Consider the following 15,396-nt stretch of genomic DNA (forward strand, 5'->3'; position numbering starts at 1 on the left):
AGGTGTTCTAGTATTATAAGCCGAGGGTACATGGGAGGCATGCGTTGAATTAGACAATGTCTATATCCCCCTGATGTACATTATGAGCCAATAAAAGAACGTTTTTTTCATCAAAAAGAGAAGTAAGATTTACCAGAGGGTATCAATGTTGTGTTTTGTTGTAGTTATGTAGCGTGAGGTAAAGCATATTAATCTAATAAGCAATAAAATAGGTTATTTTAATCAGCCAAAACAGCCTATGACATAAAGTTGCACAAAAATAAAAGCATGGAGTGTAATACTCCCTCCGTCCCAAAATAAGTGTCTTGAGCTTTGTACAAATTTGTACTAGAGCTAGTACAAAGTTGAGACACTTATTTTGGGACGGAGGGAGTATCTTGTTAGAAAGGTGTACACTACATTTTAACATAATTTCACAAGCAACCAACCTTGTTGGAAACCGGGATCAACTCCTCCAACCTCGATATCGTACGTTAGTGTTTATCTTCATGGGTCTGTTCAAAACCACATGAGAACGTCAGCATTGAAATACGTAAAATTATTTCAGCATAAATGCAACACCTAATTTTGACATAAATATTTAGGCTGTCATATGGGGGTTGTTTGGATTTTGCCCACGGCAGCCCCACCAATGTATGAGATGGCCAAAAAATTGGCGATGTTTTCCGCCGCCCGCTACTTGCCCGATCATTGATGAAGAATTGTTGCAGCTATGATGGGCATGCCAAATGATGGGATTTGATCCAACCGGTGTCCAAGTACTTGGTCAACATCAATTATTTGGCTTGGCAGTTTGGGGCTCTCATCCAAACCGGTCATATAGCTTTGAAAAGGAAGCCATAATCAGGGCTCTCTCAATGCAAGTTTCTTAGCACGATTTTATATGTATTTTGCTGATGTGGCATAGTAGTTAACTAGAAGCAAAAGGCGTGCTTTGCTCCGCCGCTGAATATTTTGATAATCTATCACTGACATCTTATGTTATTCCAATATTTAATCAAAGACATACAGGAGAACCACAACGACGGAGCTAACAATGATAGTTTTTGCTATCACCTCCGTTGTTTCTTGAAGCAAAACCGGGTGAAGATACAACGTCAAAAACTACGGAAGCCTTGCACCAGGCCACAATGGCCACCCACCTATGGCTCGAGAAGGATAAGGTAAACTAACTGAAGGTGCTTTCTCAAAGTTTGGCGGCTATGGAGCACCTGCCTCGTCCTCCTCCATAATAGTAGAGGCCGTGTCTGCTTATAGGGTTATGAACTTGTGTCTGTCAGAACTTAAGCACTTGTGATTGTACCTGTACTTTTGTGATATGTATGCTGGATGTGGGGATGTCATGAGATACTTGTGAATTGCTATATATATATGTGGTATATGCACTTGTGGTGGATATGTGTTAAAAAAAACTCAAAGTTAGTACAAAGTTGGGTCACCTATTTTGGAACGGAGGGAGTAAAATAAAAGTTTGCTGAGGTCCGAGCTTTGCAAAGGTATAACGTCGCACCACCTTGTGGCTCCTGGCTTTCTCGAGTTAAAAGATACTCCCTCCGTTCCTTTATTTAATGTGTGTATGTTTTTTTGATAAAATTTCACAATATAAGATGCATTTCTGCTAATTTGGTCTTGGTTGGTACTCGGCAAACACAACCCTTTTCCCAAGTTGTGCCGAGTTGCTTTTTTCGGCACCAGGGAAACTTGTTCATTTAGGGTTTAGGGTTTGGCAAACGGGCATTGTGGAGCTGCAGTGTGCAGATAAAAAGCAGTCGGCAGACCCCAGTGATTATTAGCTAGGCATCTTGGCTGTATCCAGTAGTGCAACCACGGAAGGCCATGGTCTTCCGGGACGGCTCGCTGTCGATGCATAGGATTAGGATGTCTACTAGCTAGTTCCCCCTTGCTGCCGTCGTCCGCATCGCCATCTACAAGTATATATGCTAGTCCTAGATTAGATTAGATTAGATAGATGTTGTTGCGTGATGCAGGTCCATATATACTCCATACCCGGCCCGCATTGCGTCGGGTTCGGGCCGGGCGCTAGCTAGCCACCAACTTGGTTGCAAATATATATATATGCTACCAATGACAGCTTCGACCACCAAAGTGGATCGGCAAGGGAGGTTGAGTTGACTTTGAGCTTCCTTCATCAGGTCGATCGGCGTTCGTCCACGTCCAGCTGCAGCTGCAATACGATCAAGAAGGGAGGAGCTAGCTGCGATGGTGAAGGACACCGCGTACTACGATACCTTGGGGGTCAGCACCGACACCTCCGCGGCCGAGATGAAGAAGGCGTATTACGTCAAGGTGCGCGCGTATCAAATCCTTTCTCTTTTTATTTTAGGATCGCGTAACCGATAATCCTTGAGCCATCGACTGATTTAACTGCGCCGGCGATGTTTTGGGTTTCTTTCTACAGGCCAGGTGGGTTCATCCAGACAAGAATCCCGGGGACCCTGATGCCGCGCGCGAGTTTCAGGTACATTTTCCCGCTTCTGTTCTTCCCCCTACTTATGCTACTGGTTCAAGAGCATCTCTAGCAAATCCCGCAAACCAGGCTATCCGGAAAATTTCAGCCCCAACCGCGCGCTTTCCTCGCAGCCTAGCTGCAAATACTGATTTAGATCTTGCTTACTGTTGAAGGAATTAGGTGAGGCCTATCAAGTCCTATGTGATCCAGTGAAAAGGGATTCTTATGATAGCAGTGGAAAAGAAGGTTTATCCCAGTAAGTCCTCTACTTATTTATTTATATCATTACTACCTCCATCCTATATAGTATAAAAGCGTTTTTGACATAGTGTCAAAAACGCTCTTATATTATGGGACAGATGGAGTATTATATATACGTGTATTGAGATGTTAATAAGGTCTCTACTCTGTATAACACGCGCAGAGCAAGCCAATTTTTAAGAAAAAAATTCAATTGCCACAAAAGGTGGATTTAACTTGCATGTGCATTTTATTATCCTCATGTCAGGCTTGTAGTTGAAAGGTGCTTGATAACGATATTTCAGGGATAATATGATTGATCCAGCTGCTGTCTTTTCGATGCTTTTTGGGAGGCTCAATTTTGAAGATTATGTTGGTCAGCTTGCCGCACTGGCATCCGCCGAGGCTGCAGGGAGAAAACTAGAACAAGACTTTGAGCTTCCCGACTTGACTTGCACCCCCACACCCACCGATGTGGAGCTGGTGCAGGACTACCTCCGCCCAGCAATCCAACGCTTGCCGACGAAACGCTCCCTTTGGGATTTGTGCTCTGGTCCTCATCCGCTTGTTAACCCTGACCTCCCTTTCATGGGCCCGTGGGAACTCCCTGGTACGTACTACGTGTAATTCGGAGTTGGTCGGCACATTATATAATTCGGTGTATGTGTATATGGCATATATAATCGCACTATATGTATATATATTGTCTCTCTCTCTCTGTATGAATGAATCCAAGGAACTTGCAGGGATGATTGCGCGCAACAAGTACTACCTCACGGATCATGATGCTCTGGCGTCCTGCTTCGAATTAGGTGGATTCCGTGAACTCCATACACCATATGGGATTTGGAAAGTAAAGACAAGCGACATGGCGATCCGCGTTCAACACAATGAAGTTCCACCCGTACACATACACGCGTTCAACGGACTTGTCGGGGTCAAGAGGACTATGAAGTTCCACCCGTACACATACACGGGCATCAACACCAACTGGACCATGAACGTCTACTTTTCGTTGAACGGATTTACCATGGTATGTAAAATGAGGGTCGCCACTAATTAATAACTCTAATAAGAAGAATACAATGCAATACCTCCTATTTGCACGGACATATATAGAGTATATGTTTAATTCTGCTGCATGTACCTCGTGTAGGACGATGGTTTAGTCCTGTGCCATGTATTCGAGACAGACTCTGCTCCCGAGTACGACGACAGCCCCAAATGCCTCGGATGCCATCCAGGAGCATGCAGTGGTAACTGAATAACATTACTCTATCTTTCTCTTGTACATATACGGGGTAGCACCATAGTTCAGAACTAGCACCTTCTAAAATGAAATCTGTGGATGTTTCCTGTCTTCTCCATCATTTTGTGCAGTTGTTAATCTGCATTTCTAAAAATCCTGTGTGTGATGCAGGATACCACAATGGTCAAGCATTCGGAGCTCCAAGCAACGCTTCATTCAATTCAACATATCTAGGATCCAGGCCAATGCACCATCATGACACAGAACGCCGTCCGGACCCAAGATTATCCTCTTTCATGGCACATCTTGAGAACCTCTTGCTTGGTGACCCTGATCCTGACAACTCCGCAGGTAAACTCGAGCTAGTCTCCTGCGTAGAGATTAATTGAGGAACCTAGCTAGAAAAACAGTACTACATTTTTTGCTTTGGATAACAAGGTAGGCCACCTGCTTACATATTCCAAAACCAAACCCAAGGTCTGAGAATTGTTCCGCGAACAAGCCTGTGGCACAACAATATTATTACTGCATCTTATTAGGCTGACTCCTATATATGGTTTGTAATTGCTAGCTACTCGTATAGTCGAATCTGGTGGAAGTAATAACACATTTTTCTTTCCTTTCTCATTGGGATCGCTAGATGCTGGAAACTCTAGTGCAAGAACAGGCGTCCCTCCAACAGCTGATCATGGACAGTCGAAAAAGCGCAAGAAGATCTCAGATGTTTGGGATTACTTCACCAAGATATTTGCATGCGACATCAACGGGAAAGTTTTGACATTTGCGGCTTGCAACCACTGCTGCAAGGTACTGACAGCCAGCTCCAAGGGTGGGACAACACACCTTGCAAGGCACGCGTGCCCGTGCAAGTTCAAACCAGTAGCAGCTGGCAGAAATGTCAAGGATTAAACATACCTTATGAAACTATCGGGAGAGCTCCTTATTCCTTGCAATCATCATTAACGATGAAACACGAACAAAATCGTTATACCTAGCTAAAAGACATTAAAGAAAAGCGCTTGTTGGGAGGCAACCCAATATTTATCCTTTTTTATTTTTTTTTGTCTTTACATGGTTAGTACTACTATTCTAAGCAAAGTGCCGAGTACAACTTTTAATCGGGCTTAGTTTGCAAATTTACGAGTTCTTGTGTTGAAACACAAAGTTTACTGTTATGTCATGAATTTCGATGGTTAGTTGGAATGTGATAAAAATCTGAAATTTTGACATAGTAAGCATTTATAAGTTCTCCGTTACGGGTAAATTTTAGAATTTTTTAAGTTACAAAATTATTTATTTAAATTCTACTTCTACAAGTTGTCCTGTTTTGATAGATTGTTGTTATAGTTGCACCGTTTACCTATGTATACAAAGAAAATGTTATTCAGTTACCACCGCATGCTCCTCGATGGCATCTGAGGCATTTCAAGTTGTCGTCGTAGTCGGGTGAGTCTGTCTCGAATACATGGCACATGACTAAATCATCTTACATCGATTAAGCATTGGAAATGCATCCCAATAGAAAGATTATGGGCAAAAACAAATAACATGCTATGTTCTGAGAGTTACATGGTAGAATGCGACCCAATTTTACGTACCCGGAGAAATGAATCTCCCTCTTTGCATGAATAGTAGATGTTCATGATCCAGTTGGTCTTGGCGCCCGTGTTCTGGTGGAACTTCGTAGTCTTCTTGAACCCCACGATCATGTTGTGTTCCGCCCTGATCACTGTGTCGTATGCTGTTTTGGCCAAAACCCATTTGTTGTTACTTGTCTCTCATCCCACCCTTGTTGTTACGCGCAGTCATCCCTGCAAGTTCCTTCGATTCATTAGACAAGTGCGTACCAGGGAGTTCCCACGGGTCCTCCTTATTTAAACCCATCCCCTTTAAGTTATTTTATTTACAAGTTTTACAGTAGTTGGCATTTTTTGGAGCCGTTCGTTTGTCTCGATCTAACGGCGCATACATACGTAGTACTCGAAAGTACGCGGATGAAAGTACTCGAAAGTACTATTAGTCTAGGGGCATTTTAGTCCTAGGAAATATATGACAAGGTGGGGCCCTCTCGTCCAATGCAAAACCGCCGCCCCTCTCCTCCAATGCAAAACCGCCGCCCCTCTCGTCCAATGCAAAGCCGCCGCCGTGCTCCTTCCCCTCTTCCATCACCATTGCAACCGCGGCCATCTCCTAGCCTTCTCCTCCTTCTCGCGGCCGCAACTTTGCTCTTCTCATCTTCTACATCCACCCCCCTCTTCCATCCACGCAAGATCCTCGATGGAGCAGCAGATCGAGCACATCGGCGGCGGCGAGAACGCCGACTTCGTGGAGATCGCCGGCGGCGAGAACACCGACTTCATGGAGATCGCCGGCGGCGACCAGGTCAAGATGGCCAGGTTGACGGAGATCCGTTCTTGGTTTCACAACATATTGGAGATGAACTGGACGGCAATGGCCACTTTGAAGCAAATGACGAGGAGGGAGAGGGCAAAGCTTTCCCCCCCCCCACCCGCACAACTGATGCACAAGGTCGAGATCCTCCTCTGGGCGATGGAGCAGGCCGATTCGTCCAGCCCGTGGACCAGACGTAGGTGGTGGGCGTTCAGATCCAGGGTAGAGCATCCACTGGATCAGGAACCCACGGTGCACGAGGTGCCGTTGCAGATTGTGGAGCCTCCAACCGAGTCGGAGATGACTCCGAAGCGCAAGAGGAGGAGGACAGTGGTCGCGACATCGCTTCCCCGCCGTTCTCCACGCTTCCCTCGCCGCTCTCCTCGTCTGAACGGCGGCCGTAGCTATGTTTATGGTAAGATTGCTGAATTTCATTCATCATTACTTGCCACTTGCTTAATTTGATTCTCTGCAATATGTTCTTGCTACCTGTGTACTTGAATCCGTAGCCTCTGGATGGCAGCTTAGTTTGATCGACGAGGCTGTAATGAGTCTAGGCATATAGCATTGTAATGTTTACTTGCTACGTTTTGATGTGCTGGAGTTGTATCCATGATAGGAAATTTTGTCTGTCACCTCAAGAGTTGTATTCAAATTACGTGATGCAATCTGTGTAAATTGAACTTGCAATATTTTGGCTGCAAGCAGTGCCTCCAGAAAAGTTCAGTACACAGTTTAGAGTGATAGACTCTGGGTTGACACTGAAATATTTCAATACTGCAAGTTTAGTAGATAGTTGTAGGCATTGAAATATTTCAGTACTGACAGGTTCACACTGAAATATTTGAGTAGTGCAATTGCAGTACACACGGGTACACACTGAAAAATTTCAATAGTGCAATGCAATTTCAGTACACACGGGTAGACACTGAATATTTCAGTACTGCAGTTTCAGTACACGCACGCAACCCCAGAAATATTTCGGTGTAGCAGTTTCAGTACACGCGCGTAGCCACTGAAATATTTTGGTGGTGCTGTTTCAGTACAAGCACGTAGCCTCTGAAATATTTCGGTGGTGCACTTTCAGTACATGCACGTACCCACTGAAATATTTCAGTGGTTCACTTTCAGTACACGCATGTACGAAATGAAATATTTCAGTGGTGCTGTTTCAGTACACGCATGTAGCAACTGAAATATTTCAGTGGTGCTGTTTCAGTACACACGTAGCCACTGAAATATTTCAGTAATGCACTTTCAGTACAGAGATGTAGACACTGAAATATTTCAGTAGTGCCATGTCGGTGATCTTGCATCCAAATATTTAGGGCTTCCTAATGATTCAGCAAAAAAAATAGACATAAGCAGTGAAATAATTTTTGTAGGGATGTTGGCTTACTCATGTTTTAGAGTGGTTGGGCTTTTTTAGAACCGTTCGTTGATGTCGATCTAACGGCAGACAAATACGAAGTACTGGGTAGTACTCCGATGCCATATCAATGTTGCTGATATGAATATGCATGTTTTCACCAAGTGTTGTGTCTGAATTAGAACTGAGCATTTTTTCTTAATGGTATCCATGGATCTAGAACTCCTATGAATTTGCTCATGTTGGATGTTTTGTTCTCCATCATTTGTACTAGCATTCCATGCGATTAGCTGCCATGACAAGACCCCTGGCAAATTTATTTTCTTGCCTCCAACATCCCAGGTGTGTTTTGCAGGAAAAAACCTGGAGTTCACCAGGCTGGCTGCAGTTGTGAGGCTGGGAGGCTGAAGGTGCTGCTACTGGCTGATCCTTCTTCTTTCAGCTTTTGTTCGTCCTTTCTCATGCCGTTGGACCAGGGCTACTTCCCTATGTGCTGTTAATGTATTAAGTAGTTCCTTCGAATTTGTAGTATTCAAATTACGCATTGATGGAATGTGTGAGGATGAACAATTATCAGTAACTTTACGAAACCCCTTGTAATATAATTCATGACAGCCAATTTGGAACATTGCCAGATTCAATATTTGGTATAATTGGGACATGCGCACAGCATGTTGCACTTGCGCACATCATAGACAAGTGTTGCAGCATGTCTGAAGCAACACTGAAGCGCCATTTGTGATCATTGCACCATCGGAACAACAAGTAAACATGAAGGAAGCATTCACCACCAATAAAGTTAAGGCCAGACATATATAGATAGCATTAGGTACCAGGCAGTTCACAACAGATCCAGTTAAGACACACAATACATTACATTACATTAATAGAGGTAGTTTTTAACCAGTTCAGACCCAGATGCAGCTTTCCAAAAGTAAAACATCATCAAATATACTGATGATGAGTACGGCTTCCGGCTTCTGATGATCAGCATGATGTAGGACTAGAGGTTAGGGTTTCTCAGGACCTTCAGGAGGGCAGAATGCTCAGCCCTGATCTTGTACTCATCACTGGAGATCGATGTAGCCCGGCAATGTTCCATCAGATGCTCCAATAACCCAGACCTGGGCTTGGGCTTGCTGCAGAAGGGGCAGCGGTACTTTTCCGTCCTCCAGTTGTGGTACATACCAGGTCCTTGGGTCCTGATCTTCAACACCACCTTCTCTTCAAACGACTCGACGTTCCCCTCGTCCACATCATCTCCAGATTCATACTGCACACATTAATGACTGACATTAATACATTATGCATTCAAATACTATAAACACACTAACTCAATGCACAAATAACATTTCAACTAGGCCTTACCTCATACGGCTCATCTTCATCAGAGTCATATGGGTAGAACCCAGTCTTGTCCCACTTCCTCTTGTTGCCCACAACCGCAAGATCCTCCTCCTCCTGCTATATTGTCAAACAAGCACATCAATTACAATGAATTGAATTGCAGTTCAAAGAATGTCATTACACACAAAATTGTGAATGTGAACCACATTGGTATGTTGCAAGTGACCAAATGCTTTCCTTATAAATACAGAATCTAAGCAATCAATCAACAGACAAATGCTTTCCTTCATAAATGCTAATGAAAATCCAAGCTGGATTCTTGACATTCCCTGGATTAACCCAACACTTTTCTTTTGAGGGAATTCCCCCCCCCCCCACACTACTTAATGGAAACATATAGTATATTTTGTTGCTAGGATCCTGCCTTGGAATGTTTACTTCACTCTTTACATATAGTATATACTAATTACAGAAGCCAACTACAAATTTCAATATGCGCAGATTACTGTTTTTGGGATAATGCAGCAAAGCTCCTACACATATTAACATAATGCAGTAGTTAATTAGGTACAACTTCAACTATAAATGCATACATCTCCAACAAACATCTAAAATTTCATTACTTACCAAAACAACAACAAATTATACTATAGATGAATCTTGTATCATCTAAATCAATTCATTGGCACATCAAAATTAATGCATTCCAAATCAAATATGTTTCCATCCAGTATCATTGAACCACAGATCAAATCAAATAATCATAAATGTCAGCAGCATTGAACTACAGATCTAATAATCATATGACATCTATCTGACCTTAAATTCCCCCTTAAATAAGGTATTCAACCTCATACTAATTAAAATCTAACAAGCAAAAATTCAACTACTAATCTAATAAGCATCTGAAAAAACTCCAAGATGCTTTTATCTCTGAAGCAACGGCATTGCAGAGGATGTTCAATGCTGTCAATATGTCTGAAGCAACAACAAAATTCCACAACTAACCCAAACTAAATAAGCATAGACTGCCCCTTCCCCTCGACCACGCTTCCCCTCTCCTTCAGAAGCCCCAATCCAGCACAAAAAAATCCAGCCCTTGAGAAGCTCTTTTGGATTAACATGACAACACCCAGTACATGAGCACATCCTTCACTATATTTACAACCAAACTAATGCACCATCTAATCACCTCAGGTAGACAATTTCCAAATCACAAGGCCATGCACAAATCTAACCAAACAAAGTTCTGGCCACAAACACTACAATCTAAAAACTACCAACTAAAAGTGATAAGCAGATACCTTCTGCTCCGCCTCCTCCTCGCCGGAGCCGGCCTCCACCTTCTCCACCTTCTCCACCTCGTGCGCCTCGCCACAGCCCGCCCCCACCTTCTGCGCCTCGCCAGAGCCCGCCTCCACCTTCTGCGCCTCGCCGGAGATCGCCAGAGCGGGCGCATCTGGCTGCACCACGCTGCTGCGGCCCGGCCCCGCCTTCTCCAGATCTCCAGCGGAGGGAGCACCGCGCTGGACGCCGGCACGCCCCCTCACAAAGGTGCCCGCAGCGACCTGCCGCGCCTGCTCCACCAGATCTGCGCCCCAATCGGGGCGCTCGCCTCCTGCGTCCGCCATGGCGATGGAGAGGATGCGGTGAGGGAGACGAGGAGGTTGGAGAGGAGAGGGTTTTGGGGAGTGGGGAGTGGAGAGAGGGAGACGATGCGGCGGGGGGAAATGGTGGGTGATGCGGCCGGAGGTGGTTGCCGTCCACATTTATATGATGGGACAGTTTTGGCAACTACTCGTGACACGTGCTGCCCCACGCGCGGGCGGCTTCACGCGTGCACGAAAGGCTGCCGTATACAAACAAATACGTATACGGCCGGGCATACGATCCTATATGACGACCAACACGCCCGAAACCAAGGAAGCGTGCACCCGCCGTCCCTCGTGCGCCCTTAAGGCCAGCCCATGTGAGGGGCGGGAAGCCCCTTCCGTTTTTCCTTTTTATTTTTTCTGTTTTCTATTTTTCCTTTTGAAAGTAATTCAGGATTTCTACAAAGTTGCAAATTGCGAAAAAAATGTTCGCATTCCAAAGTTCTTCATGGCTTGAAAAAATGTTCAGGACATGATAAATCTCACAGATTCAAAAAATGTTCGTGATTTCAGAAAGTGTTCATATGTTAAAAAAATGTTCATGAATTTTTAGTAAATGTTCAAAATATTTTGAAAAATGTATGAATTTTTCAAAAATGTTCATGAATTCGAGTAGCTAGTAGAGCATTAGTTACCAGTTAATAATAGTTGCAATCCATCAGAAGCAATAGTACCTAGATATGAGTAGATATAGGTACGGTAATACACGACAAGTACTCGCAAACAAGAGCTAACATAACAAGTTCATTTCACATTGATACATGGCCCACCCCAGTTCTAAATGAGGTGGATGGTGATCATCATCCTCAAGTCATGGCGACGGGTGTTCGCAACAGTGAGTAGGATGGCCTGTCCTACCCGAAGATTCTTGGCACGAAGGAACTTCTTCCACCCTGCCCTGCTCAAGACAGTGCGACCGTCCGTGTCCACTGCATAGGCACAGCTGGTGATGGAGCCCGTTCTGGTAAGGCGTAGTCCAGCAGCCATGCCTTGTTCGTCTGGGTCGATGCCACAGCTATCAAGTAACCTCTTAGGTAATTTCTGAAAACAGTTGACATGATATATCATCGCATATTACTACACTACATGCATGTCATAAAATTCTTCACTAAATGAATTCTAAACTAGGCCTCTCATCACAGTACTACAACATGCATATCATATGAACTACTACACTAACTAAGCATGCATATCATGTAATTACCACACTAAGTAACATACCATGATATGCCGTTTAACATTCGTCCTTGTGAGGCGGGTCACGAATGGCTTCCCTAGGTAGTCTTCACGTAGCGGAAGCATGTCCCAGAGGTTGCCGATTTCCTCGTCGCCCAGTCTGAGTCCTTGGGCATACAGGTATTCAACAAGTGGGTTCTCATCATCATCTGAATCGTCATCATCTGAGTCAGCACCATCTTCCTCCTCATGAACTTCATCCTCACTATCCGGAATCAAATTTAGATAGATAACAGAAATCCTGGGCCTATCTCTTCTGAAGGAGAAGCTGATCAATTCACCCCCACTAAGACGCATGCGGGCGATGAAACGATCCCAATCATCTCCTCCTATCTGGGTTATCTTTCGCCCCTTCTCGACCTGCATAGTGTATGGGCCCCCAAGAGCGTCGAAGGTCACGGTGTCTCCGATGAGCTCATTGAATGCCAATCTCACATTGCATGGTACGATCTGTGTAAGATAAAAACAAATAACAGACACAATACATTAGTGGAAATAGCAAAAAAAAAAGAATGTACTGTCAGAAGGTTCATATAAATTGTTACCGCTGCAACAACAAAAGAAGGCTGGAAGTAGATGCCGAACAGCGTGGCAGTAGAAAGGCTGGTCCGGCACCGTGAGTTGCAGCGTCCACATGGTGCTTCCTCCATTCTACACAGAACATGTTGAACTCTAAGTTGAATTGTACATAGTACAATACAAAGATCATACATATAATAAATCACAGTGATAACCTATACTGGCAATGGCCAATCAATCTATTTACTATCATCTACGTAATAAAGCAATGCCAATGACAATGGCAATGCCCGTCTCATCTAAACCTGGGAATAGTTTGGCATCCAAACCAGTCCAATCCACGGCACACATCAAAACCAAACCAATCCAGATATTTTCATTTAGAATCTAGACCAAACCGAACTATACATGCTCGTCATCCAACCCAGTCCAAACCGTTTTCAACTTTTGGATTGAATCCAAAGGTTCAAACCATAGAAACCAAATCAAGATCCAATCCAAAAACTAAGTTTCAGTCCAAACCAATCGGCTCAGATCCGCCTCCGTAGGGAGACGCGGTTGGGGAAGGGAAGAAGAGGGGAGATCTCACGTACTTGCCGGAGTTGGCGGCGGCCGCGCACCGGCAGTGAAGAGAGGGGTCGTCGGGAGATGGCGGCGGCGGCGGCGCTGGTCGAGAAGGGGAGAAAGAAAGATGTGGAGTGGTCGAGACGGGGAGAAAGAAAAATGTGGTACATGTGGTGGCGCAGTTGTGTGGATGACAAGGGGACCCACTTGTGAGACCGATAGCAATTGATGGCAAACCGCAAGAGGTGCATGACCGCAGGAGGTGCACGACCGCGTGCACTTGTGAGACCGATAGTACTCTGTTTTTTGCTCTCTTTTTTTCATGTCAGAAGTGTTTTAAGCATTTTATCGTTGCAGGCCCGTGGGTGGTTACAGAATGGAACACGAACAGCACGAGCCCCACGACCCCCACGACCACGATAACGACGAGCGCCTCCCTCACGCGACGAACCGCCTCCCCCAGAACTCAAAAAGGCACCTTCTCCTCCATTCCTCCCTCATTATGCGAACCACGTCCATCTACTCCACAAACTGCAACCACCGTCTCTGTCTCAAAACCGCCGTCGCTGGAGAAGGGCAATGGCGGAGGAGCCGTCTACCAAGCGTCACTGTGGCGAGACGTCCGACCAGAGCATCAAGGAAGAGCAGAGCATCAAGGAAGACGATGTTCAGGTCCCCGGTGAGAAGCGTGACTACACCACCAAACTTGACAAGGTGGAACTCCACGGCAAAGAGACGCTGGAGGTCGTCTGCACCAGCAATCCAGACACTGCCGACGAAATGCTCACCAGGCTCTTCATGAAAGCCGTCGGCAGGTATCCTAGATTCGTCGGCGTTGATGTGGAGTATACCAGGGATGACGAACCTCCGCAGTACGCAGCATTTCTGCAGTTATGCGTGGATGAACTCTGCCTGGTCTACCACATCGCTGCGGCCACAAAATGGTGAGCCATCCTACTCATATACCCTAGTTTCTCAACTACATCTACTAGTGTAGATTGTGAAGTGGACGCACTAGTGTGGTTTCTCAAGTACATGCACTGGCATAGATTTTTACCCTGATGCACTGGATTAGTATCTTAAAATCTTGCACTAGATTAATCACCAAACTTGATATACTAGTGTAGTTTCTGATCTTGATGCATTAGTGTTGTGTCTACCGCTGTGGATGCATTAGTGTTATTTTCTGAAGTTGATGCACTGGACTAGATGTATTAGTGTTGTGTCTACTAGTGTAGTTTCTGATATACTAGTGTAGTTTCTGATATTGATGCATTAGTGTTGTGTCTACCGGTGTGGATGCACTGGACTAGATGTATTAAAAGTTGTTTCTGAAGTTGATGTAGTGAAGTAGTTTGCTGTAGTGTTATTTTCAACTGTATGATCCAAAAAGAGAAATAACATCATGTACTTCATGCATTCATCTTCAAAATTACTACTAATCTTCAATATGTCTCTCCCCTTGAAGGCCCAAGCGCCTCAAGAGCTTCCTCCAGGAGAAGAAGTTGTTCACCTTTGCCGGTTTCAGCATTCATAATGACAAACAGATGCTGAAGATGTCTGGTTTGGAGATCAATCCCGAAAAGTACATCGACATTCAGAAAAACTATAGAGTTCCATATGCCGGCAGAAAGAAGCAGTACGACTCCTTGGCTGATGTTGCAGCCAGCGTCATCCACCCATTTTACCAAAACATGAAGAAGAAGATCAACAGGACCGAAGACCATAAACTATGGGGGATCAGCCCGCTGCCAGACTACCTCATCGAGTACGCAGCGAAGGATGCGTACGCCACCTACAAGGCTTGGAAGATAATAGACAACATCAAATCAGGTGTGGAAATTTCAGAAGCACAGGAGGCTGACCCCTACTACCACTGCCACTACGCGGCATGAAGAGAGATCAAAGTCTGCCTTCAAGTTGCTAGCGCAGTGTCCTTTTATGATATCTATATTTCTTAGTTGTTCGATGTGTCTGAACTTATGTCCTATGGTGTGTCTGAACTTATGCTGTGCGGTGGTTGATCTGCCGTTTATCTTAAGAGTTTGCTGCTACTCTGGTTTAGTGTTCCAAGTTGTTAATACTATTTTGGTGATGCATGATAAGCCTTGTACAATGCTTGATGCGTACGGTGGTGCTTAGAAAAATAAACAGGGTTTTTCTGAAGCACTGGTGCCTATTTCTATAGGAGAGACGCCTAGTTATGCGTCTACCCTGTACAAATAAGCACCTATGCTTAAGGAAAGCCTGGTTTATGACTATGGTAGTTATAGCTTGGCATGATTATGTTTAGTGTATAACTCAGCATGATTATAGCTTCACAAAATTAAACCATGCAAATGATTGCCGATTCCACCTA

The 15,396-nt window shown here is 44.6% G+C and overlaps 3 protein-coding genes across 3 annotated transcripts; 2 read left to right on the forward strand and 1 right to left on the reverse strand.

Moving 5' to 3' along the window:
- The first annotated feature begins 2,044 nt into the window (after nt 1–2,044).
- LOC109734557 (uncharacterized) lies at nt 2,045–5,833 on the forward strand. The gene is made up of 8 exons (XM_020293763.3): nt 2,045–2,307; nt 2,420–2,479; nt 2,644–2,726; nt 3,016–3,320; nt 3,457–3,743; nt 3,867–3,966; nt 4,131–4,310; nt 4,600–5,833. The coding sequence occupies exons 1-8, from the start codon at nt 2,221–2,223 to the stop codon at nt 4,866–4,868; spliced, it is 1,371 nt and encodes a 456-aa protein (XP_020149352.1). The 5' UTR covers nt 2,045–2,220; the 3' UTR covers nt 4,869–5,833.
- Nucleotides 5,834–11,077: 5,244 nt separating this feature from the next.
- Nucleotides 11,078–12,604, reverse strand: LOC141024112 (uncharacterized). The gene is made up of 3 exons (XM_073500542.1): nt 12,500–12,604; nt 11,940–12,404; nt 11,078–11,759 (listed from the first exon to the last, which is right to left on the reverse strand). Exons 1-3 carry the CDS (start codon nt 12,602–12,604, stop codon nt 11,496–11,498), a joined length of 834 nt encoding a protein of 277 aa, XP_073356643.1. The 3' UTR covers nt 11,078–11,495.
- Nucleotides 12,605–13,616: 1,012 nt separating this feature from the next.
- LOC141024260 (uncharacterized) lies at nt 13,617–14,932 on the forward strand. Its single transcript, XM_073500543.1, has 2 exons — nt 13,617–13,981; nt 14,506–14,932. The coding sequence occupies exons 1-2, from the start codon at nt 13,617–13,619 to the stop codon at nt 14,930–14,932; spliced, it is 792 nt and encodes a 263-aa protein (XP_073356644.1).
- Nucleotides 14,933–15,396: the final 464 nt, after the last annotated feature.

Source organism: Aegilops tauschii, chromosome 1 (genome assembly GCF_002575655.3).
Source record: "Aegilops tauschii subsp. strangulata cultivar AL8/78 chromosome 1, Aet v6.0, whole genome shotgun sequence".
Taxonomy (NCBI): domain Eukaryota; kingdom Viridiplantae; phylum Streptophyta; class Magnoliopsida; order Poales; family Poaceae; genus Aegilops; species Aegilops tauschii.